Source organism: Diadema antillarum, unplaced genomic scaffold (assembly GCF_040938485.1).
Source record: "Diadema antillarum isolate AM-2024a unplaced genomic scaffold, OU_Dant_1.0 scf00000217, whole genome shotgun sequence".
Lineage (NCBI taxonomy): Eukaryota > Metazoa > Echinodermata > Echinoidea > Diadematoida > Diadematidae > Diadema > Diadema antillarum.
In genome coordinates, this window is record NW_027271106.1 from 521,288 (window position 1) to 547,675 (window position 26,388).

The window sequence follows — 26,388 nt, forward strand, 5'->3', positions numbered from 1 at the left end:
TGTAACGTGGATTCGGCACGTTCTACTGCGAGAAGAGACTGATTGGTGATAACGAGATGGTAGAGAGATGTGCATAATTGGGTTTCTGCCTTCAATAGAACAAGTGAGATAGAGAGAGAAAAGAGCAAGGGAATGTATGGAAGATTGTCCAACATTTTTAATGAAGAGAGAATGAGCCCTGAAATTATAGATAGGAAAGTATCGAAAATACAGGAAATGACATCATGGGCAGAGTAACAGACAGACAGAATATCACACACATACTAAGTATGTATTTATTCCTACATACGCCCATGCATACATACACAGGAATTTGGATGTAGAGACAGACGAGACAGGCAGACAGACAGACAGACAGACAGACAGAGATTAGTAGATTTGCTGTCATCTTTGGTAGATGTAGAAGTATTGAGTCTTTGATGCAAGAACACATTTGAATTGAGAACCTTGATTCAGCTCTTATTGATATGTACAGTTAAATGTAACTCCGGAAATCAATTTGTCTTCGATATAAAGTTATCGGGTGAATTTACAAATTTAATGAACTTGTCGTTTCTGTCTTTGTTAGATTTCATCAAGTTGTTTATGACAAGTTGATATCTTTTGCAAAACATGCAGGGAAATTCCATGTGAGATTGCATGTTCAGGAATACGGTCTATCTAATAACTGTAAGCCCTTCTCACATTATGACACCATCATTTTGATGAAATGCCTCAATGTCTTGTGATTGAGAAATGAGTTTTCTACTGCAATGCCTTGACCGGATGAAGGCTTCATCCACATCCAAACCTTCTCCCCCCCCCCCCCCCTTCCCCCCTTCGTACCCGGAGGTGACGACTAATGCACTTTGATGTCCGATGATCGTACAGAGATGCATTGCCCCCTGGCAGTTTCCCAGACACTTCCGCACGGTGACAAGTCCTTTTCAATGTTTAATGCCTCTCTTGCTTTTTCCCCCTTTTTCCTCTCTCCTCTCCGATCTGCAGCGCAAGACGGCCAGGAACTACTCAAAATTGAGAAGGTGAAACTTTTAAGAAATGACAAGAGACAAGGTAAGATGTTTGCCCAGCGACTAGCGGGGATGTTTCCTTATCCTCCCCCCCCCCCTTTTTTTTTTCTTCTTTCTCTGGTCTGGATTACAGTCTAATGTGTTTGCTTCTTCCCAGTGCAGTCCTAGTGTAAACTAGTTTCGTAGGTACTTGATGGGTTCTGAATTAATGGGAATTTGTGTGGGCTTTCAGCATTCATTCAATTTTACTCCTCTAATGCAGAATTTAAAGGCAGTAGTCCTAATATAGAAAGCGGTGAAGCAGACACAGGAGCAATAAAGCTTGAAAGAAGGCTGAATTCAGTAAATATGTAGTTCTTGGAATGCTGATAAAGTAGTATCTGATTTTACAGAAAGTATTACTCATCATTTCAGATTTCTGTTTTCATGTTGTTTTTACTTTCATTTCAGTAAAATTGAACTTTTTGGGCCCCTTAGTCATCAATACAGTTCTGTCATTAATGCATGCTTCAATGTTCTAGTGGTCATGGTCAGATCTGAATTGATGAAAATCTGGAGGACCTGCAAAATAAATGTATATATGTTTGTATGTGGTTACTAATTATTGTGCATATTCTCAGTGACATCATATTTTTTTTTGTACTTGCAGATTTAAAGTTATATTGAAAATTTTCTCTGTAAATCCATGTTGCGAAAGGTCAACAGTACCTAGTTTAAGGCTTTGTGTGTATATTGCAAGTCTGTTGGATATTACCAGACTACTAAGGGGGAAAAAAAATCAAGTAGGCTGGATTGCGACTGCTAAAGTGCACGTCAAGTACTTCTCTGTTTCATTTTCTCTAAAGCCCGTATTCCTGCGAAAGACAAATGAAAAGAGGAAAGATGAGTATTATGTAGCATGATGCAAAAGCAAGGAAAATCAAAGCCAAACCGCAAATGTATGGCACAGAGCTGAATGAGGGGATGGATGAGAAATTGGATACAAAATCCCAGACAAGTGCCATCTTTGGAGACAAGGTGAGAGCTTTTTTTGCTGCGCGGTGGTGGGCGGCGGGGCTCGCTCTCCCCGCGTCCGTGTTGATGGGCTTGTAGGGGGAAGGTTGGATGGCCCATTATGATGAAGTGTTTGGGGCTGTAAGGACCGTACACCACTCCAGCCTTCCCACGGTGCATCTCACGTTTCAAAACCCTTGCTCCTCGGCCAGCGACAGGGAACACCCATTTTTCATCGGGGTGAGAGATGACAGGAAGAAATCATAGACACATGCCTCCGAGGCTCGTTGCACTCGTCTCTTTTCCCCCTTTTCATTTCATTCGCTGCCATCTCAAGAAATGACGAATGTCATTCTCAAAATGGGAGCCAAAGCGTGATAGATTTGTCCCGAAATAGAAATCTAGAAACTGCAGAAATGAGAGGGAAGGAGTTCGGATTTCCGAATGTTGTATGTGGTGCACTTAATTCTATGAGTATCGGTGGTTTTGTAAGGACCTATTGGCAGATAAAGCAAAAACAAGGAAAAAGGAGTAGAAATCTTCAATGCATCTACGCTGGCTTGTGAGCTGGGGCATTTCAGTGCAAATTATGTGTACAATGTAATGCCAGAGATTAAAAGTTGCTACAAAAATGTCGTGTGCACAAATTTTTAGCAAAAAACTAAATACACTTGTTATGCTCATGAAAATGACTATTATTTCTTGCCAGTGAAAGAGAAATAAACCGTGAAGAGTTTTTTTTTTTTTTTTCGTGAGTGTATATGTATCAAATCACTAGAATGATGCAGCAAAAGTTAGTAGAAAAATCAGAAAAATAGGAAAATTGTCAGGAAAGTTTTCCCCATTTTCTGAAAGACTAGAGACTAGCTGTGGAAAACAGAAATGAAAAGTCAATCCACCAAGACTTGAAAATTCTGGGAATTCACCCATGATATTGAACACTGCAATAAAAAAAAAGAAGTAAAAGAAGGATGTGTTTTCCCAGTCTTTTTGAACTACCTTTACCTCTACCTATCCACTGCCTGGAGATGAAGTGATCCATGTAGTAACATGAAAAAATTGACCAGTTAAGCTAATTTTAATGTTTCCATTGTTTTGTTCACTCATCATTGGATGAATTTTCTTTGTTAATCATATACTATCCTCCAGAGAAAAGAAGGGGGTGGGGTAGAACTCGTACTATCACTGCCAAGGTTGTGCCTCATGTAGATTCGTGCAGTAAGGTACAGTAAAGCAGTTACCTGTGGCCCCATGTTCTCTCATGTTGTGCGATATCTCCCAAGATGCAGGCCGGAATTTCAGCTTCCCTGGGGGCGAGGGGGGGGGGCATGATGATTTTCTTGTTCAGAATCGAGATTTGCAAATCATTGGTTTTGCCTGCTGGCCTACATCGATGCGATCTTGGCTGTGGCTTATCAAAATACGGCGTATATTGTCTTACCAAAGATTCAATTATGCCTTGTCTTGTGGACGGACCTCTCTTTTGAGTAGCACATTGTTTTTCTCTGCTTGCCAGGCGTGATGGCATCAGTGTGGGAGTGCATAATGGTGACGGCGAGATTAGAGACGAGATCACACGGTAGATGTCGGGGGTTAGGATCGAAATTGAGGACAAACCGGGTGCTCAGAAGATGAACAAATAGCCGACCACCCTCAGGGCATTGAGCATCCAGGATGGCACGGTGTAGCTTAAGCCGAATTGTAGGCACCCGACCCATATAATCCCCAGTATCTTCCACTCCCTTTACATTTGTTACGTTGATAATACTCGGACTATGCTATAGTGGAAAGAATGAATGCATTAATGTGTGCAGTATAATCAGATGTTGCTGAACACTCTCGGTTTTGTCAAAAGCACGACTTTCTCGGGGATTTAAATCTCCCCTTTGTAAGTCATGATATTTGAGGATATGTCCTTCACAGCTTCACCTACTGCAGGTAGAAGTTGTAGCTGTCATCATATTAAACATTATATTCTAAATACTAAGAATCTTGCTGAAGGATTGGTCAATAGCTGATCACGTGATAAAGCTTAGTTTTGCCCATCACATCACCTGAGAAGAAAAGTTTGTTATATTCTAAGATGATAGTCATTTTGTTTCGCTGATCTCTTAGTCCACACAGTCCTGACGCGAGATATAACTTACAATTTTGAGTACGCGCGAAATAAAAGTGTGTTGCACTGTGGTCTATCATTTGACCTGGGTCAAGTGATAGACCACAGTGCGACGCACTGTTATTTTGGTGCCACGCGCAGGGCGCGGAGCAAATTCGTTGTTTTGTCATCTACGCGCATACGTTTAATGTAAACTACGTAGCCTTATCCCTGAGGATACCTAAAGACAGCTAAAGCGGTTTCAGATGTGGAATAAAATGGGAATATCTAGGACCCTAGATGTGGAATATAAAGCAAATAATCAACTTTTAGTTTCAGGCAATGAGACAAACTATCACTTCCTCGGCGATCTGGATGTAGCTATCTTTCCTCAGCTGCGCTTTGGAAAGATCGCTACATCCAGATCACCTTGGAAGTGATAGTTTGTCCCATCACCTTCACCAACGTTGATTATTTGTTTATTATCTGCATTACATATGGTACAGCTTAAAGGGGAAGGCTAGTAACTGATCAGTGGGAATCAGTGGAAATGCTGGGAGATGATTGTTCCAATCCTTATGGGATTCATTCAAGAGTTCATTGTATATCTATTGTTGTGTGAAAATGATTTGCTTCAGAATGGTCTCATATTCAAGTAATGTGCAGTTTAATGCTTCCAGGTTAGCGTCCCTGGTCAGTGACGGAGCATTAATCTGCACATTACTTGAATATGAGACCGTTCTGAAGCAAATCATTTTCACACAACAATAGATATACAATGAACTCTTGAATGAATCCCATAAGGATTGGAACAATCATCTCCCAGCATTTCCACTGATTCCCACTGATCAGTTACTAGCCTTCCCCTTTAAAATGACATACCATAAAAGGCTAATGGGAATAGTGAAATGCAATATCAGAGCTATAACATCACTTGAAACTTTTACAGTGCCTGTAGATGATCATAAAGATGGTATAAAATTTGATTAACAAGAAAGTCAAGTCAAAAGTAAAGTTGTCCCATGTACAGGGCAGTGAACATGAAATTGGATGTCATGCCAGTGAGATTGGCTGCCTAGAAGATTTTTTTTTCTTTTTCAAAAGGACATTAGAAATGATATTTCAAATTTGGAAAGTTTTTGAGCGAGATACTAGAAAGTACCTGATGGCTCTAGAGAGCCAGCTCTGGAGGGATAATGCGATTCATGTCATTGAAATAGACACGTAATGAATTTCTGGCAGGCTTGCTGTCTGCAGGGAATGTGCCACTGAAATTGAGATCAGACCACCAGCAAATTTTGTCTTCATTTATTTTTTTGAAAGGTAAGAGAACTTTCTTATTTGCTCTGAGTATGAAAGATGAGGGAATCTTAAAGCGTCCGTGCTCCTTCCCCCGTCTCTCCGTGCAGGCTTGATACGATCACGGGTTCGAGGAGCGGACCTTGCCACGGGAGAGATTCTGACTTTCCTCGACAGCCACTGCGAGTGTAATGAACACTGGCTGGAGCCGCTGGTGGCCAGAGTTAACGAGGTGAGTGGGCCGTGTGTTTGTTGTTGTTTAGGGGTTTTGATGCTTCATGTTTTTGGTAGCCCTTTGTACCCCACCCTAGTCTGCCTTTCCCTCCGTCTCACTCTTTCTCTCTTTTTCCTCAGGGGATGGAGGGGGAGGGGGGCTTGAAAATATGTGATAAGTCATCATTCAACATCGTCCATGCATTTGCGCTTTATTAAACTTGTAGTGTGGGGAATGCTCGACAGAGGTGTTAATGTTCCCCCCGCGGCGTACAGGCTTGGCCAGAGATTTCTGTCTGCCCCCCCCCCCCCCCCCCCCACCATAAAAGTAGGCACCCCTGGAAGTGTTAACTATAATGTGCCATGGTGTAAACCCCCTGTGTACCACATTTTTCTGAGACAGCAATAAAGTCATGCTTTGGGAAAACATTGTGTTTTTCAAATCTAATGTAATTTTTATAGATTTTTATTACCCTGGAAATTTAATGTGCAAAGTTGTACAGAAAATGTCAAGCTCTGCTTTGATGTATATTGTATGACAAACCTATGATTGTTTTTCTTTCAAATGACCAGTTCCTACATTATTGTAGAGGCATGACCTTAGCACACAAAACAGTGACAGAAACTTAGAATTTACTCGCAAATCCAGCAGGGAACACCACTTGATAGTCAATCACTACATAAAATACAAGCTACATGTGGCTGGAATGGAATCGCTAGAAACGCTTGCATGGTGCTGTAGCATTTGGTGATTGATCGATTGGTTTGGGCGGGTTCGTGCAGAATTTGCACGCTGTTGATTGAGTAGGACGTACAAATGTGGCACATAAAGAGTTAAAGAAGAAATCCACGACCTATACAAAGATTATTCATAATATAGTTAAGAAATCCAGGATTCCGATGAGCTTAATGATATACCTCACTTCATAACCATTGCAGCAAACGAGATTTTTACATTTGGGAATATTTTCAGCCAAACAGTTCAAATTGCTGTACGGAATCGAAATCAATCACGTGACCCGATGACGTTTCACCCTCACATTGCTCGAGCGAAGTTTATTTGCGGAGGAGCATAGGAGGAGCTCAATACACGTACAGTACCTTGCGCAACTGCGTTGTATACACTGAGCTGCATGCATGATATGCATGCTGTTCGACATCGTGCGTGCATCATAACATTGAGCGAAGATGCCGATGTGTCAGGCATACGGGTGTACGAATAAGCCTGGGAAAGGCAAGAAAAAAAGCTTCTTTCAGATACCCAACCCAGAAATAGAAAGGGAACGGTGTGCAAAATGGCTCAACAACATTGGAACGGATAAATTTAATGTGAAGACATACAAATTTAATCCAAATCGAGTCGTATGCGAAGACCATTTTGATTCGCATTGGTTCCAGGATGACATTCGTGCGCGCGTGATGGGATATGTGCATCAGCACTGCCAGCAGCGGCAGCCCTCTCGGTCAGTTCTTCTTGATTCCACTCTGGTTGGAAAGCATATCCAGGTGGACCCGACATGACACTTGCAGTAAACCACATAGAATGAACGTACGGCAATAAACGGAGATTAACAAAATGGGCGCTAATTAGAGCGGAGAGAAAATTATAAACGAAAGAACAAGCGATGTATGAACTGTATGCTGTACGTGTGTATATGGTTCACGGTGTAGTGGGACGCGACGCGACGCACGCTGTGAGCAGAACGCTGAACGCTGCGACAACACACGTACATACACACACACTCACACATAGTACTTTATACAAGTGGCACACACACACAATTTCTGTGGCAAGGGCAGGCAGCGATCGTAGAAAACGGAAGTGCGGGTCGTACGTCATCGGGAATTGCATTGTGGTAGAGAACAGTCTCGCTCACTTTTAATGCGTCTCGCTAAATGAAAATATTACACAAAATGATTAAAAATATTTTCCGTCAAATATTTGTGAAAGTAAGAGCATAGCTGAGCGTTTCATATTTTTGTCTTTCATTTGAGCATGACTTTATATAGTCTTGGATTTCTTCTTTAAAGAGCACCTTCAGCTACAAAAACTACGCTGATAGCGTCAGTAGGTGTGATGCTATTAACGTGAGGCAAGAAATGGCATCAGGAACACATTGCTTAATGTATAAAAGTATTCAATGATTAAATGGATTGAAATGTATTGAAATAGAGGACACATGCCTTTTGCTGACTGAACAACTGACTAGATATACTTCTCTTGTAGTTGTCAGTATACAAATAGTGCATAGGACAGAGTGGATCGGTGAGAATTGGATGCGCGAGTGTAATTTTGGAACTGTTTAAACCCACGAGCGCAGCAAGTGGGTTTTAGACTGTTCCAAAGTTAAACGAGAGCATCCAATTCTCACTGATCCACGAAATTGGCCTGTGTATCATTTGTATTATGAGATGGGCGCTTAAATTCATGAAATACCACCATTTTCCCCATCATGCGTCCGGTACACCTACAACACTATACAAGACTCGAGCCATGCGTTCGGATTTTACTGGACGCGCATGGCCATGCGTTCGGATTTTACCGGACGCATGACTCAGTGTGGATCAGGAAAAATCAATGCATGACAATTGACCAATCAGATTGCAGAGATTCTAAAGCCCATTTTATAATAAATATCATCATAAATGTCATCAGATGGGCTTGTACTCTCTACTCTTTAGTGTTTGATAAGTCCAAGATTTTGAGATAGATCATGAAATCTACATCTGTGCACTCTCACACACACACGCAAAAAGTACCTTAAAACAAAGTACTCTTATGAAATTATGTCCAGGAGAAAAGACTCGGAAAACCCGAAAATTCAACCTGGCAAGCGGAGGTATGTCTTGAATGTCCATTCACAAGGATTGAATGTGCCTGTTGTTATTTTTGCTATGAGTATCAGCTTCCCAACACCATATCAACAGCACAAGTCTATCCAGATTTCCACTAAATGTGAATAGTTTCACCTAATGTTATACACAGGTTGTCTCTCTGGCTCTGATATTGACAACCCTCTATAAATGAGATAATGATTATATGATAAATATAACCAGGACACAAGGCAGTGATATTTGGAAGTGACAGGGATGACAGGGCACAAATACATTGTTCCACCTGAAATTCTGTGAATGGTAATTACTATAATTATATCCACTGCCCCCTTAAAAAAAAAAAAAAAAATAGAAAAGAAGAGTGCTCCGGAGAGATCTCTCCTTAAAGGATCAACAGGATATGTCAGGGTCAAAGATAGTGTATAATCCCACTTTAACTGTCCCTGCCCCTTTCCTTTGGCTCTGTGGCCTGGTTGTGCTTCAAAATGAGGAAAAAAGTGCTTCACCTGGCATCTAATGGCTCAGGATGGCTTGCTTTATGTGCATCTGTGTCCATGTTTGTTTGCATGTCGGTGACTGTCAATACGTCTGTCCCCTATTCAGACGCAAGCCAGTTTGTACCAAAACTTGATAAAGAAACAACGTATAGAGACTCATCGTATAGCCGACAGACCGTTCAGATGCTAATCTCAACCATTCTGGAAATGTTGTGTAGATGTGCAGTTTCCCACTGTGCATGTTGTTATGGTCATGACGTCGCCGCTAGTGAGAGGAATAGGGTCGCCTTTCGTGCGTGCTCCATTAAGCCCCACCCAGTTATATGTTCTAAGGTCGCCATATGTTCAGACGCAAATGGACAGGATGGAATGCTGATTTGTTATCGAATTCTAGTTCAAAACGATGCTCTGACCGTCGTTTCGTTATATGTTGTTTCATTAGTCAGCATTGAGATGTATAAATTCATCGTGTAGCTATACTGTTTTAGTCTAATTTTTTTTTTTTTTTTTTTTTTGGCGTCTGAACAACCTGTAAGTCTGTATCAGGTTGGTTGGTTTATTTTTGTTTATTTTAGGATGACCTTACAAATGTAAATTTCGTATATTTTGAGGGGGTCAGATGTCAGCTGCTTGAGATAAAGGTCATTTTCCTGTGTAATTTTGAATTTTTATGCCTCCGCCACGAAGTGGTGCCGGAGGCATTATGTTTTCGGGTTGTCCGTCCTTCTGTCCATCAGTCTGTTCGTCCTTCCATCCGTCTGTAATGAATTTTGTGGACAGCGTAACTAAAAAAAACCTTGAGGTATCCTAATGAAACTTGGCATGTATGTTTATTAGGGGGTAAAGTTGTGCCTATCAACTTTTGGGTGCACATGCTCAAGGTCAAAGGTCAAAAGGTATAGGTCAATATGCTCAAAACTTCACTATTTCCCCCATATCTATTCAATGCCTGAAGATATTTTCTTGAAACTTAGTGTATACATGTATTACTCAATTAAAATTCTCTGGTGAACGTTTAGGGTCATGAGGTCAAAGGTCAAAGGTCAAAAGGTCAAGTAAAATGTTAAAATTTGACTTTTTTATTCATATTTTGGAAATGGTTCAAGTATCTTCATGGAACATAGTATATATGCATGCACTGACTGGCAGTGATTTTCTAGGGAATTTTGGGTTCATGGGGTCAGGGGTCAAAGGTCAAGGGCAACACTTCAAAATTTTATTATTTCCCTCATATTTATGCAATGCCTACAGGATTATTATTTTTTTAAACTTGGTGTATGCATGTATAACCCAATAGGAATTCTCTGGGAAGTTCTTTTTTTTTTGGCCAAAAGGTCAAAGATCAAGTAAAAGTGCTGAACTTTACTCTTTCCTCTATATCCTGGAAGTGGCTCAAGTTATCTTGAAACTTAGTACATATTCATACCTGTTCTGCCTGACAGTGATTATCATATGAATTGTAGGGTCAAAGGCCAGATGAAAATGATAACAATTTACTATTCAATACAGAAATTGCACTTTTTCTGTGTACCTTGAAAATTACTCAATGCATAAACTTATGAAAGGGGTCAAAGTCAAGTAAGAGTCCTAAAATCCCCAAATACTTGCTCTCCCATTCATCCAATTAAACCTAGGTCAAGGATGGTAAACATTCAGCACTTTTGTGACAAACATGCCATTTTAATATTTTGCCAATTTTGTGAAAATGTTATCACACATTGTCCACATGTACTATAGACCTATTAGGAGAATCATGCATTATGGCGGAGGCATACCAGTCGCCATAGCGACATTTGTAGTTGATACTAGATGAGAAGTATGGGACGAAATCCAATTTAAATTTTGGGCCTTATAGGAGATTAAATAAAAAACATTAATGCTGTAATATGAGTTTTGGTCAGACCATGTGATGTTTAAAGGTCATGGGTCACAATATTGAATTTCAGTGAGAGAAATCACAATCAGCCAAATCATACCAGGAGGAACTAGACTCTTTGATAGGATAATGTGTAAAGTTGATGTTCAGCCATATATGCCTGTAGTCAGCGATCAATGGCCATGACAAAGTACGTGTGTCATCATGGGATACTGACAATTTGGCACGAAAATGAAAACCCAATTAGAAATACAATGTAAGTGAGGTGTATGACAACCAGTACATTGTCATAGTGATTGTTATGCAGTTGCATCAATCAATATCACATGTTGCTAAAATTGATTTTTATCTGTTTTTTCCCTACCCCTGTGAAAATCAATTAAGGAAGTGCAGTGTATGGTCTCCAAATCAAAAATTAGTAGGTAATGTTTTATAGGAGATTGTCAGAGATTGCTTCTGAATTTGAGAAAGCAAGAGGAATAACTAGATTTTATGCCAGGAATAACTAGATTTTATGCCGTGAATATATATAAACTTTTTGTTTATTCTTCTGTTTTGAAGTGCATGATTTCATGCGGGGTTTTTGTTTCTTCTTCATAACATTCCATTTCATATCTCCAATGAAACCATATTTCTTACATTTGGGAAATTAGTAGGCAGACATTCGGATGATTGTGGAAGAACATGAGGTATAGTCATTAAACTCTCCCACTTCTGGTGGCACCTTGTTTCAGTACACTGTTAAGGACAATTCGATGTCTTTAGATTGAGAGGTTCAAAAGGCTTGAAAGTAGATAAGTTGTCACAGCTACTGTAAAGCAGGGTATTGGAGTATACAGCCTTTGAAGGCATAATTTACCATTTGTAGATGAAACATACACCCAGCATTTATAGTGCTTCAAAATAGTTCTAAAATGTGAATTCGAGATAGAGACAACTAATGTAAAAATTTGAACCAGTATAATCGATCTTAAGTATTGATAGATATACAAAATGTGAACAATAGTTATGATAAAAATGTTTCCAGATTAAACCGTCTACAGTTATGATTTAATGAGAACAATAGTGATATCTCCTTATATTTTAGGGTTTATTTCAAAAATTTTGTATGGTAGGATGTTTTGTGATACAACTGACCTACACATATGCATCAAAAGTGATATCTTGAACAGTTTTTAAATCACTGCTCCCAAAGGTAAACAGGACCTTTAATTGCGGCATGAAATTTTCTCAAAATTGCCACTGGCTTTCAATGCCTATAGTGTAAACAAGAACTTTTGCATGCATTCTATTTTCGGGAATCTTGGCTTTTGTGAAATTCAAATGCATGCAAAAATTTCTGGTTTTACAGTATGTTGTGCTGAGTTAAAAAAAAAAAAAAAAATATATATATATATATATATACATATATATTATGTACAGCTGTACATGTGTTCCTTAAGCCCCTGTCAGGTCAGAAATTGATTCAACTGCATACTACACCTCAAGCTCAAGAAAGGGCATTATCGCATCATAACTTTCACATACTTAACACAGACTGCCCCCTCTTCAACAACAACAACAACAACAACAACAAACTCCCTTTCCTCCTCCACCCCCCCCCCCCATTAATAGACATTCCGTGTCCCATGATTTAATTAATATCACTTGTATTTATGAGTGCAGACTACTGTGGTGTACACGTACCTGAATGCATTTATAAAAAACGAGTGGGTTCTACGTTTTACGAAGTTTTGTAGCCAATCTTTGTTTTGATTATTCTGTAATGATGTCTGATATGCCAGAATGTAAATAACCCCATATACCATCAACCTGAAACAAGAACACACACACGCATATATAATATACACACACATACACAATGACAGCCTCAGGCCAGTGCTGCAAAAAGCTTCTGGGTTGAGTTATTAGTTCTGTCAGTCGCTGGTGTTAGTGTACACAAGTCACTAAATCATTCTGTGTGCTGTTCCAACATGCAGAAACTTTAGCTAGCTTTGGAGTGCATTCTTTTTTGTTTGTGATCAATTTTGTGATACCAAATGTTTATTTTGTACAAATATTGATGACAAATTTGTCATGTTGTACCCGATGGTTCATCCTGTTAATTCAGTAAAAATGGTATGCCTTAGAGATGTATCCATGGTGTTGTTCCATCAAAGGATATTCCTTTTTATTTAAATCCATGTCATTAAATGATGATTGCACAATACCTCATCCTGACTGCACTGTATGAGGAGAATTCAAATACTGCCAAAAGATATGTGTGAAGAAAGTGCATTGAATATAAATTATTATTTATTTATGCAGCAGAAATATGTCAAGAATATGCAGTTGGAGTCAGACAAAGTCAAATAGATGCAGATTATCCCCCCCCCCCCCAAAAAAAAAAAATGCATTACTGGTGAAAACTATGCAAACTTATGCATCAAATATGAATAATTTCAGCAGAATATCTAGGGAATCCATTTAGGTACTACTACCTGTCATTTGCTACTTAGAAGTCATGCTTTAACAGTCTGCCCATGTATTTTTTCCTTTTTGATAGTGGGATATAAGCTGATGATGATGTGAATTTCTTATTAGATTCAAGATATATTTATGTAGGTTAACCAAGAGTGAAATGGCTTTTAAATGATTTTAGAAAAGTGAAGCAGTATACAGCATTATTTTGTTTCCCAGAATAAAGTTTATTTTGAAATATTGAATGCTGCTCCATCGCGGGTTTCCCTTTTTGGTACCTTTCTATCCCAAAGAACGCAGTACTTTTTCCCTTCTCTGCATCATGCACATTTGCCCCATGGCAGAGTCTCATTTTCTTGGCAAGAGGTTATGATAATGTTCCACGATCTCTTGGCCTTTTTTATGTAGTTCAGTTTGCAATTCCACAACCTGATCATATCTGGAATGCCATCATGCGTGCAGTGATGTCAAATCCTCTATCTCCGCCTCTTCCCTCCACAGACTTGGCTTTTTTTTTTCTTTTTTTGCATCCTCCATTGGTAATATTGGAAAATATGAGCACAGATTTGATGCAGTTCCTTTTGAATCATATGAAAAGGCTTCGCATGCGATAAAAACTTCATTAATGGTTGAAGGGAAGTCAAAGAAAGAGTGAGGAATATATCCTCAAGATTTTGTAGCAGACCTGTGTTAATCTGGATAAACGCTTAAGAAAATCCACACGACCCATGCAGTACAACTGCCCGGATGCAGTGCACTTGTCAAATTTGTGTTTATCACTTCTCCAGTCTCGGCACAATCTGAGATGCCCAGTCCTAAAATATAGATTGATCTGTTTTCCGGCAGCTTCAATTGTATACGTGCACTTTGTCTGTTTCCATCTAATAGATCCCGTGCTGACAGGTGTTCGGATGATTCGAGGCCAGTTAGAATACCGAGCATCAGTCATATTTGTTTATGCTGGGCATATTGTGGGTACAGACCTGTCGTTAACTACCCACATCGCTTACATGGACTCTGTGGGGAGTTTGTTTATGAAAGCTTCAAATGTCTCAAGTTGCTTACCAAGATGTCAGTCTTCTTTTCCTTCTTGTTTTTAATAACAACCTACCCAATATCATGCTTTGTGCTTTTTGAGTTCGATCATGTTTATTCCTTCACCAACCATGATAAATCTAGCCAGTGACAGTAATAAGCTGTTTGGTGTAAACTTCCCCTTTTGCTGATGTTAGTGTAGGTGTCCAGGCATGCTGCTGCTTTCATCGGGCATCCTAAATGGAGAGGGGAAGGAGGAGGAGGAAGAGGAGGAGGAGGAAGAGGAGGAGGAGAAGGTGGGGGGGGGGGTCAGAGTGGGAAAATTAGGATGAGGAAGAAGAGAGGGTGATGAAAGTTATTGGCTGTGTGATATTGCCCTGTGTTTACACTGACAGAAGTCATTGATTAGCAATTCTATAAACAATGTCACTCTGTGCAGGATTACCGAGCTGTGGTCAGCCCCATCATCGATGTCATCAACATGGACAACTTCCACTATGTGGCGGCCTCGGCGGACTTAAAGGGCGGCTTTGACTGGAACCTCGTCTTCAAGTGGGACTACATGACGCAGGCAGAGCGCAACAGCCGCCGGTCCAATCCAATCGCCCCCATTAAGTAAGTTTGTGGCGCTTTCTGGCACTCTTGCCGCTCTTAAAAAGTTGTACAGCTTCACGAGCAGCTTAGGGGTTAACTTAAATTCGTCCTTTCATTTAGCAAGTAGACAGCACATTTAGGAGGAGAGATTTTGAGTGTTTGGTAAACAGATGACGTTTTTCCCCCGACAGTGTTCAGCTGTCCAGCAGTTGAGGGGCAAACACTCCAAGAGACGGACTGCTGTGATTTGGTGCGGCGTGCACTTTGAAAACTTCTTCCTGTCTTTCTGAGCCCTGCAGCTGACCCGCAGCCCTTTCAGTCAGTGTAGAATTTTTATTGGCAAATTTGCATTCATGTGGGATGTGTATGTCTTGTGTAAGAAAAGAATAAGACTTGTGGTCCTCTCAAACTGACTGAAACATGGATGTTGTGTCATGCATTATTTGCTTTTAGACAAATGAAAAATTACAAACTAGGTGTCACTGACTATGTACATGTACATACACCTATTAAAGAGATGAAAAGAACATTTCACAGTAAGGAGAAATTGATGTCAGTAAGCAATGTGACGACAATACTACAGCACTCATGAAGATGCATTTTGTTTGATAAAACTACAGTGTATATCTTTCTAGGAGTGAAGTTTAATTCTCCAGTCAGCATTCCTAATGCAAAGTTATGACTGTGCGGGTTTCTGTGAAAACATACTTACAATGTTAATGCTAGAGTGTGTTTGCTTTATGCAGCACACCTCAGCTCTTGAGAATAGTCCCGTTCACACGTAACCCAAATTCGCAGTTTTGAAAGTGGATGTGTGTATCACGGCGTGTGTGAATGGCTCACAAAGAAACCAACAATTCTTTTTAATCTCATAATGCAACTCACCAAACATACAATGTAGGTCCACTCATTCTGGCACCCAGGGTCATACTCTGGTCATTGTTTGGGTATGTGCCGTCTAGGCCCTGTTTCACAAAGCTGTTTGTAAAGTTACGTGTGACTTTACGAACGTCCGGAATATGAAGTGCCAATGTGTGTGCCCATCTTTTTTTTTTTTCCCCTTACGTTTTAATAAAGTAGGACTGTATGTCAGTATTTCATCTACATTGGGACAAAAATACACTTTCATGTGTTAATATGTAAGAATAATTATTTTCATCCGAAAATTTCAAGTTTAGCTATTGAAATTAACAATTATTAAGAAACCTGATTGGTTTGCCATATTTAAGTCGTGTGTAACTTTACAAACAAGTTTATGAAACAGCACCCATTGAGACTTAAAGTGTTTCATTTTGCAACCAAGTGATGGTTTGTTTTGTTCTGTTTTTTTGGCTGGGTGTGAACAGTGGCAAGTGAATTTTTTGCATTTTAGCATCGCGAAGCAAAAACCAATAATGCCCGTGTGTGAATGCAGCTATTAAATGTGTGGTTTGTTCTAAAAACACAGCAGGGAAAGCAAAATGCAGTTGATAAACTTTGCAATCCTCCACAAACTCAACTTCATAAATGTGTGCGTAATCTGTTGTTTTTAGATGTATTGACAGGGCTGAGCAAAATCGGTAGTCCAAACAATGTGAATTGTGCGGTTTGTGAAATAAAGAAAAAGAAATACATACCCCTTGGCTGAATCAACAGTACATCTACTTCTCCAAACACTTTCTGAATAAAACTGGCTCGTGTAGAGAAAAAGAACCGTAGATACTTGTAATGTCAAACGTTCTTTGCTGAATATAAAATACATAATTATGGGAAAAGGTAATTTGTTTTAATATAAAGTAAACCAAAAATATGCCATAAGTTGCTAAATACTACAATTCTTTCCACAGATTTTTCAAACTGTGCTTGATACCACTTTGCCTTTATATTTCTCGCATCATAAAGTCTCGCTTGGCCTGACATGCTTGAGAAACCGTAGGCTTACTCGGCTTGTTTGATTCAGCTAGTCATATACGTAGGCCCTAGATTTTCCCCTGTTTAGTGAATAAACTTGCTGATAATCTGTCGTATGGATTGCTCACAAAGCATCTGTCATTGCTACAAAAACGGCACATGTAATTCTGAAGGGAAGATGGCCTTTAAGTCTTTCTGCTTCTCCTCTGTGGGAGTCACCTCCGAAGCATCATAGCATCATAAAAAGATTGAGAGTTTATGAGGGGGCTTGGTAGTAAAATTTCTCTTTTCTCTTTGAATTTCTGAAATGAAATATGATTCGACGGGCAAGTTTTTGAGACAGAAAAACATGGTGTCCTTGTGGGTGCTAATAATTCAATGAGACAGTACCTGGTGAAGTGGGAAAAGATGTCAACACTACACAGCCAGACATATGTGTGGCTTTTGAGGAATTCCCCCCACCCCCGCTCGCCCTTGACTTTCGGGGGAAATTCCATGTTCTTCCCCATGTTTGTGCATGCAGTGTATAGGGTTGGAAGCTGTAGGAACAGGAAGGAAGCTTGTGATCCCCTGTTTATCCCCACCCCCTTTACAGTTCTCAGGAGCAGCAGGAAAACTTGTGCAACACCCTGTTGGATGATAAACTTTTTTTTGGGGGGGGGGGGGGGGGGGGGAGGAGGAGGGGGAGGGGGGCCTTGTGAGGTAGTTGTCTTCCTTGAAGGTATCAACATCAAGCCATACTGTCAAGGTACATTGTATGTTCTTTTAGATACGCTCTGTGAAATCCAGCACATAATTCTGTGTTTGTGAAGTGACGCTGGGGTCCGTTTCATGAAAGTCTTATGAGAGACTTTTCGCTCATAAGACACACTTATGAGAGACTTCATGAAATGGATTTGAAAGTCTCATGGGTGATATACTTGTAGCAACATGAGGGACTTTGGCCATTCTGTGATTTATGTAAAGACTTTTATGTGATGACTTCATGAATCGGACCCACATCACTGATGTTGGAGTAACAGGGGGTATCAAACGAGCGAGACACTGCATGTGCCTTCAAGTGCAGATGATGATTAACACGAGTTTGTGTTTAGAGTTCGTCGTACACAACGTTTCTCCCCCTTCTTTCATGCGGGAAGAAATTATGCCGGCTGCCTAATTGCTTTTCGCTCCTATGGAAAGAGCGCCATTATGATGTCTGCGCGCCCCCCTTCGGATATTGAGTGGAGGGGTAGAACTTGGTCGCCAGGCAAATCATCTTGACCCGAGATGACGGCTCCGCTGGTGTTTACCCCTCACATTAACCGGGTTATGCAAACACCAAACTTCAGTGGGAGGAGATGGATGAGAAGGAGGAAGTCCCCTCGAAGTGATATATCCAGCTCCCCTCCCCCTCCCCCTTTTCTAACTCGTCAGGCTCCACAAACTGTTGTTCCACGTTATTTGGCAGATCGGCAATTCATGGGTTTCTCTCGGACACAAAATGTCTGTGCTGCGGGAGTAGATAGGATCGTAAAACCAAATTGAAAGAGACAGTTATGTATAGAGGAAACATTAGTAAGGCTCTAGAGAGGGATTTAGATGAACACAAACAGACAAACAGACAGACAGACAGACAAGCGCTGTTACAGACTGAATTACGGACCAAAGATGCAAGTGAAGAATAGTAAAGACAATGAGTCTGCTACAGATGGGAAGTATAGCTGAGTCTTGAGTGCAAAACCGTTAACAATTGCCCGCAACTCCAGCCAGGCAGGTCCAGGAGGACACAGCCACCATCACCATGAACTGTATTGCAGAACATGGGTCCATATCACTGTTCTGAATTGTCAGAGTGTATTTAAAAGTAGGTAAATTAGACATGGGGAAAGTGTTGGAATCTCCATTGGAAACAAGAACACAATAATAATAATAATAAAATCTATCAGATGCAACAAGCCACGACCGAGATGATTTTTCTCCCCATGAAAATCCCCTTCTGAAATACATCACGAAAAGTGATTTTGTTGTGAGAAAAAGTTGAGAGAATGAGTCTATATTTTTCTGTCTTAGAATGCTCTCTCTGCCTATGCATTAAATGAATGAGGATGTCGGACATAAAGACAAACATAAAATCGTAATGCATCATGGTCACTTCTGTCATCACCCAAAGGTAGAGAAATTGAGAATAGAAAGCTGCTATGATTTATCGTTCATATGCATGTTCCGTTTTCACATTGAAGCGCGTAGTTTTGGAATGGAAAAGCCTTATCACGTATGTCTCCATGTGTGTGTGTGTTTGTGTGTATGTGCTAGTGTAGCAGGCAAGAGAGTAATGGCCTGAGCTAGATTAGGCAACTTTACAACACTCAATAGGCTTACATTTGATTCATAATATTCATAGTCGACATAAGCGGCGCTGCTGCCCCCCGCAGGGAAAAGGGGAGAGTAGGGACAAAAGAAAAATGTAATTGAAATATTTCGGGCTCCTGCCTGATGCGTAAATTAATTCCCATGTGGAAATTATCCTGCTTCAATAGGCATATCCAGTGATAGGCTCCCGTCTCTGGAGCTTCGACGAATAATTCCCGCTGAATCGGAGTAAAGGATTTGCCCCAGGTGTGTAATTGAGGGTGAGATTAGGATGGCTCTATTCTCACGAGGCCCACGCATTTGCTAGCGAGGAATTGATGTAAAACCTTTAAAATGCCAGCATTTCATAAATATCGCTTGCACACACACATTCATCACTGAGAGCCGTGAGGTACTGGAGGTTTTTACTGGTTTATCAGTAGCGCAGTGCTACTGTAAATTTGAACTGTACATTTTCATTCACACATATTTGTGTGTTTAAAAAAAAAAAGAAAGCAGGAGTTTTCCACTGTTCAAAGAGAACCTTTTCAATGATGAGTGATTTGGGCTACTGGATGGGTTTTCTAGATTGAATGAAATTTGTCTGACATTTTTAGATGCAACGCTCAAGATCAAAAGAGATACAAGTGTTAATTTGCCGAGTGTAAGTGATGTCAAATTGTAAAATGTGATCCTGATCGTGATGGGAAATAATGCACAATTTTGAATGCAGTGAGAATGTTATTGATTCAAAAAATTAGAAGCAATCTGAAGTGATGTTTTAGATCACTAATGAAAAACAAAAAGAAGTTATGCATGTGTCAAGTGTTGCTGCCATGCTCAAATCCGCACGGGCAGAGTTTTGAAGGCATTGTCAGTTATCACTTGTGTACTTTGATGAGATTTATCCTTATCCCATGTATGCATGACCTGTGATAGTATAATAGAGCTTTCCAAAACTCTGAAGACCAAGTAGCAGTAGGATCAATGAACACTTGATTTTGTGTAGAGGAACAATTGACTATCATGACTATGGCAATACACACACAGCCTTTTATTCGTGTATTATTTGTTTGTTTGTTTTTTTGTCTCATTCATTCTTCTCGTGCTGTCTTTTCTTCCTGTGTTTCGTTGTGTTTTATGGTTTGTTTTGGCTTTTTGCCATGTGTCAATGTAGCTTCTTCTGTGCCAAGAGAAATATATCTTTTGAAGGCGGATGTTGAGGACTGTGAGACAAAGCTGCACATGATGACAATAGGCTGAGAGATCAATGCTTAATTACATGTAATGATACAAGCCTAATGGAAAACCAGTTACCCAATCTCGTTGGGAAATTCTGCCACATACAACGGTAGCAATGTTTAGCCATTCCATTTACATACTGCAAACAAGACTACCTCAGAGATGTAGCACTATAAATGAATCATGAGTTTTTAAACACACATGCCCAATTAGTGACAGTCTGGGTGCATGCACTGAACAATGATTATGATGGAATGTAGCCTGGCAAGCTGACTGCACATTTTGCATTAGTATTATGTAAAAACATGTTCAGTCTCATGACTTTCAAGTACCGGGTAGTTTTTTTTTTTTCTTCTTCTTTTTTTTTCCTCCTCCACACTTTAATTAGACTCTCAATGCTCTGTTTATTCGAATTCCCTTCTCTTAAGTCAACTTGAATATCGACTAATGTTTCTCTTTAAGGTTCATCTTTCAGAGGTTGATATGTGCAGTTGAAACATTATACTATGTAGCATCCTGTAATGGCTTTCTTTTGCAATTTGAGCTAGGGCTCTGTTTTTGTTTTGTTTTTTTGCTTTTTGTTTTTTTGCTTTTTTAATTAATTTCATTCCATGCTGTGTCGGCCTTGACGAGAGCTCGTCATGCGCACTTCATAATGCAGTACCACCATCTCAAGGAGGGGTGCAGCATATTATGTTTCTATTTGAGAAGATAATATGTGGTGTTTATTTTCATTTGGAGGGCAGGGGGGGGGGGGGGATGGTGAGGTTGAATGGCAAATCTTCAATTATTCTGAAGCATGAAGGAGCTATTCAAAAAAGCATCATTGTCCCACAAAGTGGAAATTTCTGCACATTTCTTGCAAGATGAAACTAGCCCAAAAATGAAAGCAGTTCAAGATTTTTTTTTGTATTGTATTCTGTGCCTTTTTAAAAATTGTTATTTGTAGTTTTCTTCAAGTTCACTAGTATGTAGCATGTACTGTGAATCTGTTTCCTTTTTACCGTAGTATGTGCTTCAAAAGCCATTAACCACCATTGCAGCAGTGTGCTCACTCAAAAGTTGTAACCGTCCTTGAAATGAAAATGACACAAAATTCATCCCAACCGGCTGGCCGACCACGGCAAATTAATCGTATGAAAATTTCCTTTTTCACAGTACATCAGTGCTAAGGATGAAAGGAATAACATACAGTAAGTACAGCTAACAGTGCCCTAATCTGTTAGTGAACTTTAAATCATTGGTGATTAAATCTTTATATGTATCATATCTTATATCATCTTGACTTTCTCTTTGACCAAGAGATGCGCAGGTCCCAAAAGTTATGCCAACTTCCATTCCAAAGCAAACCCCAGACTTGTGTACAATCACGGGAATTCAAAAGGACGATATGTGTAGGAACAGATAAACAAGCCAGAGAGGTAGACCTGTCACTGTCAGACCTGTGAACACATCTATTCAAGCCCATGTCACAGTGTTACACTTAAGAAACTGAAATAAATTTATCATCAACAACAGCAAATAATAGTAAATAATAAGGACTGCAAACTTCATGAGAAGTAGTTAGGTGTTTTGGCTGTGTAAATTCATCGGATAAAAGTCATCATATTTGCAGTCTAGACATGCTTTCCCCCAAATCTGGAGGGACTGTATGCCTGCTGCCGCAGATAAACACAATGTACAACAGTGTGGTAAAACCATAGTATGTCTTTTGGGACACATGTACAGAGTTTGTTTGTTTGTCGGTTTTTTGTTTGTTTGTTTGTTTGTTTGTTTGTTTGTTTGTTTGTTTTTTGAGGGGGAGGGAGTCATCTTGCAGATTTCAGATTGTTGAAGTGAAACGAGTTGGCTAACATGGACACAAATACATGGAACAACACTGAATCTGTGAATTTCGTAGAAGCTTTTAATTTGCTGTAGAAATTTGAACACAGATGTCTTTGGAAAATTAAGAATAGGTTTGACACCATGAAGGCCCACACTCTATTAAAGGAGTGTTTTTAACCTTTGAAGGGTATTACTGTTATCCCTACCGAGACAGCCTGCTGATGGTCATAGTACCGTCACAGTAACACCTCTCTGCTCACACAGTGGAGTTATGGATTTGTGGAAATTATGAGCGAATACGTAGATGTGAATATTGCAGTGGGAGAATGATGGGATTACTACAGTATGCCATTATGAGCCATTAAAATGAGCCATGTTTGAGCAATATGTTGTGCAGCATTGACGGAATCGTTAATAGATATTGGATATGTTAGTGACTGCAGAATGTCTCTCTTTGGGGATTATGTTCTCAGAAAATTTAACATACACACACACACACACACACACACACACAACTAAAAAATGTAAGATCATTCGCCTACAATGTACATTAGCTGTAGGGGTAGTGATCTCTGCTGACATTTCGCAGGCGACGCTCTGTCCCTTGAATTAATATCCGGGAAATTGTGAGGGTTGGAAAATGAAGGCTAACTCTTATTCATGACTTATTTGAATATATCTATAGCCTACAGGAAACCTGCCCAAATCCCAGACACACACACACACACACACACACACACACGCACAAAAAAAAAAACTTTTGAAGTTTCTTTGTCTATCATATCAAAAAAATGATGAACCATGCAAGACAAGGATTTTGGCAGAAATTACCTGGAAACCACAATTTAATCAGTAAAGAAGTGCACTGCTTTCTCCATTTCTGGAACTAGATGAATAGTTTGCTCTCTAGATTGTGTCTAGATACTTCTGAGTGTGTTTATAACTTTCTGTCTACATTACCCTGTGCAATTCTGTGTCACTTTAATTGCATATGTGGATTTTTAGTAAATGATACCCAAAGTCACTGAGCATATTTGTAATTATTATTAAATCTTTTAAAATAGAAGATTTGGACAGTTTTGCTCCAAATATGCCAGTATTGCAAAAAATGTACCAGCTCCCAATTGGATGCGAGACAAGATATCTGCTCTACAGTCTTGTTCTGAATCTTCCGCCAAGAAACCTGGCCCAAAGAAAGCGACATAAATGACAACGTTTTGTGGATATTTGTGACGTTGATCAGGTGGAATCATGGGTTAGTATGCATCGTTTGCCACAATGTCTCATCAATCACGGCTTCATGTTCATTATCTGGAAAGGAACAATGGCTTGATGATGAGCCAATTATAATCAAGAGTCTGAAAAGCAGGCTGATTAAATTCATCTCTCCGAATTACATGACCTCACAGTCATGTGTGTTGGAGCTAATGCATTCTATTGTAGTTGAAATTGATTGGTCTTATTCTTTCCGTGCGTGGCATACTATTTGGCCTTTCACACAACATTTGACATTTCAATGCATGTACAAGTACGCCATGTATGTGACTGCTCCTGTGTTTACGTGGCTGCCTGTCACTCATACACCATGACATACCTTGACTCGTAATATCACTTTTTAATGTTGATATTACTTTTTAATGTGCATATCATGTTCGTAGATGCCAGGCTTCTAAGTTACAACAAATAACATGTGAATTGTAATCTGATATCATATCCACATATTGGTTACTTAAATTAAGTTTAGCCTCAAGTTGTTATGTGCAGAGCTGTTTTACAGTCACATTAATTTTTTTTTTCAATTTCTTGTAAGAAAAAGTCGAGATTGGACATCTCGCAGTCTGCTTTCAACATTTATTTGAAACAAGGTTATGTGGCGGGGCAATCAATTAAAGCACAGAATATTCATTCAGGCAGATAAATTACTATTACCATGCAAAGACATCGTTGCTTTTCTCATTTGCTGGGTAAGTAGAACAACAGGCATTTTGTTGTATTACCGCAAATTAAGGAGATCTTGAGGAAAGCTTGTTGGCAGATGCTTGGTTTCGTGTTTTTTGTGGTTTTTTGTTGTTGTATTTTTTCCCTCGAAGCATGAGATCATCATAAGCTCTGAGTGAGATATTTTTACAAAGGTAACTAAAATCCATTATCATGAGCTCAACATCTGTTGCTGGTTTTTGTTTTGTTTTGTTCTTATTGTATACTGTACATGGGTATTTGGGTACATTGTATCTTATTTCACTGTTGCATCATTTCATCACTTTCTGATCACATACAAGTCATTGTGATGTGGATTATGAGTAAAGCTTCAAATCTTTTATAGCTTGAGCTTATTCTTGTGAAGACTTAATAACACCTTCTTATGCTTAATACAGTTCTGGTTGTAATTTTTATGGTATAGCAGTTTTGTAAACTTTGTCTTAGCCAGATGAAATATACTTTTAAGGTGTCATTTATTATGTTACCTTTTCATGAATTGATAAAATTACCTATTGTATACATGTTTATGATCATATGTTTAGAAATAAAACCATAGTTTGATTTTGTAACCACAAATGAACTTGTATGAGAAGAGAAGTTTGTAAAGGTGAAAGCAGCATTAAGCATCTATCTTTGTGAGTAACCCTGTATGGGAGCTAAGAGACTGACTGAACTTAACAAATTGAAAGCCCCTGCCTAAGACAGTATGCTATGAGAACCACTCAGAATACAGATTTGTGCATATAGGACTACCCATGCATCATGTGATACCACTTATGATATTTAGTAATGTAAAAGTAATATTAAAGTTTTCATTACCAAGTTTTAATGCCCAAAGATGCAGTTCCAACCCAGAGCCTTGCCAGTATATGTGCTCTTAAGCTATGCATAAGCCCTAAATGTTAATGTAAAAAAAAAAAAAATTAGTCAAGCCACAAGGTCATTTGGCACTACTATGAAGGCATGCATATTATAGGAAAAGTAAAAGATGAGGCTTTGCGTGTGATTAGATTCATGAAAACACCGCTGGCTTTGATTATTTTTTGCGATCATATTTATCCCACTCGCCCCTTTCCCTCCCATCATCGTCATTTCGTTGTAAGAGCACGACCGAAACCTGTCAGGCGTGCAAGCCAGCCTCGCAGCAATGTTTAAGCAATGAGATGACAAACCTGTTCTGATGACTTTGTGGGCTGTGGGGAATGGGAGGCGGGGCTGGTGGCTGGCGGTAGGACGTACCTTTCAGAGAGGACTTGATAGCAGGTGGAAGGAACAGCTCATATCTTTGGGGGCACTGGGAGAGGGCTGTGGTATCGATGGGGAGGTGATCTTAGATACTGTCTATCCCAACACCGTTTTGACTTTATGGGATCAAGAGGCTAATTCCTTCCAGACACTGTGGTTTGTTTGGGGTTTTTTCCCCTTGCCTTACCCTTGACTTGTTTTGACTTTTTTGTCAGATTGCTTTTTTTTTAATGCGAGGGTGGAGGAGGATGTGGAATAAATAGTTAAATTGCAGCCCTTAGTCCTGACCAAGAAGTTTTTGGATCATATTGTCCTTGAGTCGTGTACTATGACTGCATAACAGTTTCTTTGTGAGCTTGTGTATTTGGCTCGGGGTCTGATTTGTGTTGTGCACTGAATTAGTGAAAAAAAAACCTTTTCTTCTTCTTCTTCTTCTTCTTCTTCTTCTTCTTCTGCTGTATTCCATCTTTGGATGCATTCTCCTTTGCTTTTCTTTTGTTTTGTTATAAAGTGGCCTAATCTAGTAAGTTTGTCAAGATAAAAGTTATCTATTTTCAACAGTCATGGTTTAAATTTGCAGAGATGAATACTTTTGCCAATCTTCCAGACTGAAAACGTTCATGTCAAATGATGAATGTCGAGCTCTTTGCCAATGCGGATACGATTTGCAGCCGATACAATATTCCTCTTTGAGTGACGTCCAATGCTTCCAAAATTGTGGGGTGAGGATAACGTATCATGGAAAATATTACTATTGCCCAGTCAAGCAAGAAGCCCCCCCCCCCCTTCCTATTTTGCTTACCCTGAGGAAGAAATTATCAGTTGCCAGGGCAAGTTGGGATGTTGGTTTGAAGGAGCCCAAGGCAGAGGATGGTATCAACAAATGTGACAATCCTCCAGTGTGCCAGTCTCATCAACGTGAAGAAATTGTGATTTCGAAGAAAGACGACCGTTGCTGGATGCGTG

At 39.6% G+C, this 26,388-nt stretch overlaps 1 protein-coding gene across 1 annotated transcript in view; it reads left to right on the forward strand.

The window, feature by feature from the left end:
• LOC139724497 (polypeptide N-acetylgalactosaminyltransferase 2-like) overlaps positions 1-26,388 on the forward strand; it is a 124,720-nt gene that overhangs the window by 54,777 nt on the left and 43,555 nt on the right. Inside the window, exons 5-7 of the mRNA XM_071635632.1 lie at positions 988-1,053; positions 5,508-5,629; positions 14,753-14,928. Of these exons, the coding sequence (XP_071491733.1) occupies positions 988-1,053; positions 5,508-5,629; positions 14,753-14,928 (364 nt within the window). The remainder of the gene's footprint in view (positions 1-987; positions 1,054-5,507; positions 5,630-14,752; positions 14,929-26,388) is intronic.